The 6569-nt window shown below is 36.7% G+C and overlaps 1 protein-coding gene across 1 annotated transcript; it reads left to right on the plus strand.

Moving 5' to 3' along the window:
* Window positions 1–4359: 4359 nt before the first annotated feature.
* LOC131810558 (olfactory receptor 5V1-like) lies at window positions 4360–5319 on the plus strand. The gene has a single exon (XM_059138538.1). It carries the CDS (start codon window positions 4360–4362, stop codon window positions 5317–5319), a length of 960 nt encoding a protein of 319 aa, XP_058994521.1.
* The last annotated feature ends 1250 nt before the right edge of the window (window positions 5320–6569 follow it).

Genomic DNA, 6569 nt, shown 5'->3' on the forward strand with positions numbered 1-6569 from the left:
ATTACAGCAGACTTCTCATCAGAAAGTATGCAAGTAAGAAGACAGTAGTGTGGCATTTTTAAAGTGCTTTGAAAAACCTGTCAACTCAAAAGATAGCCTTCAAATATTAAAAGAAATATACATTTTTTTCAGACAAGCAAAAACTGAAGGGGTGCTTTGCCAGCAGACATATTGTAATAGAAATGTTAATGAAAACTCTTCAGAGAAAAGGATTATGATCCAGTCAGAAACCTGGATCTTTATAAAAGGAGTTAAGAATTAAAAATGCATTAAGTGAAGGTAAATGTAATAGGTTGAGTATAATCTCCCCAAAATTCATGTCTGTTGAGAACATCAGAATTTGACCTTATTTGGAAATAGAGTCTTTGAAGATGTAATTGTTTAAATTAATGTAATACTGATTTAGTGTGGGCCCTAAATTCCAAGACTGGTGTCCTTATAAGAAAAAGAAAGGACACACAGAGATACACATAGGGGAAAAACCCTGTGATAAGAGGCGAAGACTGAAGCCATGTAGCTACAAGCCAAGGAACACCAAGAATTTCCAGTAGACACTGGAAACTATGAAAGGGAAAAAAATGATTCTTCCCTAGAGCCTTCAGAGGGAGGATGACCCTGCTGATCCCTTGACTTCAGACTTGTAAGCCTCCAGAATTGTGAGTGAATATTTTGGTTCGTTTGTTTCAAGTCATCAGGTTTGTGGTAACTTATGACAACCATAGAAAAATAGAAAAACTCACTTTTATTTTTAATTCTCAAAGTTGACATTTTAAATGAAAAATTGCAACAATGTAGTGTATGTTGATAACATATGTAAAAGTAAAATATGTGACTATGATAGCAAAAAATGGAGCAAGGGAGAAATTAGAAATATAAGGTCTTACAACCACACTGAAGTGGTATATAATATGAAGGTAGACTCATATTATTTGCTATGTATTTTGTCATTCCTAGGGTGACATTCAGAAAAGTTTACCGAATGGTAAAACAAGAAATATATAAATGTGATTTTAAAAAAATCATAAAAAATGCTCACTTAAGCATACAGAGACAGAAAGAGAGAGAACAAGAAACAAGGAGTAAGTGGAACAAATAGATAACATTCTCCCTCTCTGACCCTTCTTCTGCCCCTGCCCCCTGCATATGCACATGCTCTCTCTCTCTCTCAAATAAATAAGATCTTTGAAAAAATAGAAATCAAATCTCCAAGAAGATATAATAATCCGTAATGTGTTTATTTCTGAAAAAGAGCTTCAAATTACATGAGGCAAAAACTGATAGATGTGAAAGGAGAAATAAATAGATAAATGCACAATTATAGTTGGAGACGTCAACTCTCCTTTCTCATTAACTAAGAGAACAAGTAAGCAGAATATTAGTAAGGATATAGATGACCTGAAAACAGTCAACTAACTTAATTTAATTAACATTTATATAATAACCACCTCACAAAACCAGAATATATACTCTACTCAAGTGTACATGGAACATTTACTAAGATAGATAATATTCTAAACTATAAAAAATTTAAATTTAAAATAATAAATGGGGTACCTGGTTGCTCAGTTGGTTAAACATCTGCCTTCAGCTCAGGTTATGATCCATGGATCAGGCTCCTGCTCAGTAGGGAGCCTGCTTCTCCCTTTCCCTGCCACTCCCTCTGCTTGTGTGCACTCTCTCTGTCTCTCTGTCAAATAAATAAAAATTTTTTAAAAATAATAATAAATGTCATACAAGACATATTCTTTGAACATAATGAAATAACACTAACAGATAATTTGAAAAATCCCAAAATATTTAAATATTAACCAATATACATTCTTTTTTTTCTTTTTTTAAAAGATTTTATTTATTTATTTGACAGAGAGAGAGAGACAGCAAGAGAAGGAACACAACAGGGGGAGTGAGAAGGGGGGAAGCCAGCCACCAGCTGAGCAGGGAGCCTGATGCTTAATGACTGAGCCACCCAGGTGCTCACCTTTTTAAAATTTTTATAACAACTTTATCGAAATACAATTCACAAACCATGAAATCACCAATTTAAAGTGTATGATCCATTGATTTTTAGTCTATTCACAGTTGTACAACTCTCCCCATAACCACTACATAATTCCAGAACATTTTCATCACCTAAAAATTATACCTGTTAGCAGCCACTCCCCCTACTCCCTGCCCCCAGCCCTGAGAAGCTAGTAATCTTTTTGTCCTATAGATTTGCCTATTCTGGACATTTCATACTGGTGGAATTAAATAACATGTAGCCTTTATCAATATACTTTCAAATAACTCATAGAACAAAAACAAAGTCTTAAGTGAAAAAGTATTTGAACTGAATAAAAATTAAAACACAGTATATCAAAATTTGTGGGATACAACTGAAATACGGTTTAGAGGGAAACTTATACCATTTAATACTTAGATTATGCTGAGTGAAATAAGTCAAGCAGAGAGAGTCAATTATCATATGGTTTCACTTACTGTGGAGCATAAGGAATAACACATAAGACTTTGGGTGAAGGAGAGGAGAAGGGAGCTGGGGGAAATTGAAGGGGGAGATGAACCATGAGAGACTCTAGACACAAACTGAGGGTTTTGGAAGGGAGGTTGGGTGAGCCTGGTGGTGGGTATTATGGAGGGCATGCATTGCATGGAGCACTGGGTGTGATGCATAAACAATGAGTCTTGGAACACTGAAAAAATAAAGTTTAAATATAAAGAAAGAAAGAAAGAAAGAAAGAAAGAAAGAAAGAAAGAAAGAAAGAAAGAAAGGAAGGAAAAGAAAAGCTTATGTCTAAAATCCTAACCCAATCTTCCACCTTGAGAAAGTAGGAAAAAAGAGTATGTTAAACTCAAAGCAAACAAATTAGATGTATGTTATGTCTGCTGCTTACTAGATGGAGACAATGGTTAAATTAGCTGAGTTCAGTTCCTTAGTTTCCTCATTGTAGTCTGATATTAATGGTGCCCATGTTATGGTTGTTGGAAAAAGTAATATAAATCAAATCATGTGCCAGGCACATAATATGTGCTCAATGCCCTTTACCAGTTTAGAAAGTCCATGTCTATCCCTACTCTACTGATAGTTTCTATCATGAATGGAAACTGAATTTTATCAAATGATTTTTCTGCCTTTATTAAGATAATAATGTACTTTCTTATTTAGTCTGTTAATGTGGTAAATTATATTGATTGGCCTCTTGAATATTGAACTAGCCTTGCATTGGAATGGATAATTTAACAGAAAATTGGTACTTATATTAATTATATTTTCAGAATATATGTAAAATTTGACTGAGGATAAATTTTGGATTACTAAAGTTTACTTTAATGAGGAAAATTACCTAAGTATATATGACTGTTTAAAATTTCTTATGTCTTATAAATCCTAAAAGGCAAATGTTCTCATTGAGAAAAATGAGATCAATTTACATAAAACAAATGAATATAATTTTTTTTTTAAAGATTTTATTTATTTACTTGACAGAGAGAGATCACAAGCAGGCAGAGAGGCAGGCAGAGAGAGAGAGGAGGAAGCAGGCTCCCTGCTGAGCAGAGTGCCCGATGCGGGACTCGATCCCAGGACCCTGAGATCATGACCTGAGCCGAAGGCAGCGGCTTAACCCACTGAGCCACCCAGGCGCCCAAAATGAATATAATTTTATTCTGAAGAAATCAGAGATGTTCACAAATAATTCTGTATGAAAAATTTCATTCTAGAGTTTATACTAGCAAAGGGAATGGAAGCAATCTAATATTTAATTATAAGGAAAATATTAAATTTATTTTGTGTGATAGAATAAAATGCATTTGTAGGAGTTTGTGCTCCCAATATTTTAAGCCCATAAGTAGAGATCAAGATTCATATATAGAAAAAGAGACTAGAATGGAATACACTGAAAAATTGATTCTGTGAGTTGTTCTATTCTTTATTTCTTTCTACATTTTTTTAATTTCTCACAATTAAATTTTCTTACTTAAAAAATAAAGTATTTACAAAAAAAGAATTTAATGCAGTGAAGCATGCAATGTTAGGAGGCAGATTTAGTAGATATAGAACTAGATGAGCTTTAAGATAAGGATTATCAGTTTATTGAAGGTTTTGACCAAATCTCCATTATTTTTTTCACCCACCAGCAGTGATGTAAATCCATGGGCAGTCCCTGGGCCTGAATTGGCTGGATTTGTTGAGTGAGAAGTTGTCATTTCTCTGAAGACTTTCCTACACACCTCCATCCACAGTCCAGACCATTCTATATCCAACATTATTTGATGTAACCTTATAGGTTAACGTGCCAATTTAGGGCACTCTTTGTACATTCTCATTATGGCTTTTCTTTTTTTCCTCATTGTTTTGTAGCTATGACACCATTTGAAATGAACAATCAAACAGACGTGACGGAATTCATCTTCTTGGGATTTTCCAACCACCCCAAACTACAGGGTTTGTTTTTCCTGGTTTTCTCAGTCATTTACCTGACAACACTTGCAGGGAACATGCTCATAATAACAGCCACTAGAATCAGTCTTGCTCTCCACACTCCAATGTATTATTTCCTCAGCAACCTGAGTTTCTTAGACATCTGCTATACATCCACCACCATTCCAGTCATGCTGGTGAACTTCTTCCGGGAGAAGAAGACCATTTCATATGAGGGCTGCCTTTCCCAGATTTTCTTCCTCGTGACATGTGCTGGCACTGAATGTGTCTTATTGGCTGCTATGGCATATGACCGCTATGTAGCCATTTGCCACCCTCTTCAATATCCAGTACTCATGAGTGTGAAGGTCTGTGTTTTTTTGGTGACTGGGTCCTGGCTGTGTGGACTGGCGAATTCTGTGACACACACAGTACTGGCAGCCACACTCACACTCTGTGGACCCAACCAAATCAGCCACTTTCTCTGTGACATTCCACTGCTCCTGAAGCTCTCCTGCTCAGACACCTCTCTGAATGAATCTGTGCTCCATGTGGCCAGTGCCACCATTGGCCTGAGTCCCTGCCTGTTTACTGGAGTGTCCTACATACTCATCATCTCTGCCATTCTTAGGATTCCCTCTGCTCAGGGTAGGAGCAAGGCCTTCTCTACCTGTGCATCCCACCTTACCGTGGTTGTGGTCTTTTATGGAATGGCCAACTTCAACTATGACAGACCCAGAGAAGGTTACTCACTAGACATGGATATTCTCATCTCTGTGCTTTTCTGTGTTATAACCCCTATGTTGAACCCCATCATATATAGCCTGAGAAACAAGGAGGTCAAGAGTGCCCTGAGGAAGCTGGCTGGAGGGTATGTGATTCCTGGCAATATTGGTGTCTAAATCAGCTGTCTTCCAAACAGGTATGAAAAATTTCTAAGATTTCCTTTTAACTTCTGCCTTTCCTTCTTTACTTTTCCTTCCTTCCTTCCTTCCTTCCTTCCTTCCTTCCTTCCTTCCTTCTTTCCTTCCTTCCTTCCTTTCTTTCTCTCCTCCTCCTCCTCCTCCTCTTCAGTTAGCCAGCATATAGTACTTGGTGTTATAGACATCTAAGGTATTTATAAATCATAGTTTTAGAGTTCATATCCAGATCCTCAATTCCTATATACCAGCTCCTAAAATTCATCTTTCTCTCCTCTCTTTCCACAAGTACTCTATTTCCACTTTGCAAAGTCATGTTGGGTCAGATATTTTGTGTTAGTTCTCAGCACCATCTCAGTCCTTCTACGTTCTCTCCACATCATAGGGGCTGAAATCCTGGAAAGGTTATTTCCTGGGCTCCCTTGATAACACAGGTTCCATTACAAATTTTGCCAGTATAAGAATTATACACAAGAGATTAGGAAGAGAATATAGAAGAAATTTTCTTCTTCTGGATCTGGTAGCAGTGGCAGACTAGTACTGAACTGGCAGAAACAGATTTCTGGGTGACATTAGCTTGTGTTTACAGTCTCCTGTAACAGCTGTTCTTGAAACATAAGGTCACACAGGTATGAAATGAGTGTCTCTCTATAGGGAGGGTAGAGACTTTCATAAAAAGGGTAGTGCAACCTTCCTTCCCCTTTTCTGTTCTCCCAACTTTTCCAACACTTTTATCACCTATTTCTTGTGTTAAATCCCTCTAGGTTAAAATATTTACATTAGTTTTTTATTTCTTCTGTGAAAACCTTATTTCCTCTGTTAGCTACAGCATTTTACATCAAAGTCATTCAAAGAAACTGACCCTCAGAGATGGAAGTCAAGGGGTGCCTGTGTGGCTCAGTTGGTTAAGCATCTGACTCTAAATTTTGGCTCAGGTCATGATCTCAGGGTTGTGTGATTGAGCCCCGTGTTGGGCTCTGTACTAGCCATAGAACCTGCTTATGATTCTGTCTGCCCCACCTCCCTTTCTTAAAATTAAAAAAAGGCGGAAGTCTGGATTGTATATCTGATCTGATGAGTTTAAATATTTTGATGACATCATAGCCAAGGGAAAATGGGAAATCCAATCATTCATAGTGTGTAATGACAAAATGACTCCTTAAAATTATCAACATTGTCTGAAATAAAATGTCTATTGGAAACCAGACATTGAAATACCAAATTACTGATAC

The sequence above is a fragment of the Mustela lutreola genome, chromosome 10 (assembly GCF_030435805.1).
Source record: "Mustela lutreola isolate mMusLut2 chromosome 10, mMusLut2.pri, whole genome shotgun sequence".
NCBI classification, from domain to species: domain Eukaryota; kingdom Metazoa; phylum Chordata; class Mammalia; order Carnivora; family Mustelidae; genus Mustela; species Mustela lutreola.

Coding starts and splice junctions, on each gene's coding strand:
- LOC131810558 (XM_059138538.1), top strand. CDS start 4,360: ATGACACCATTTGAAATGAACAATCAAACAGACGTGACGGAATTCATC.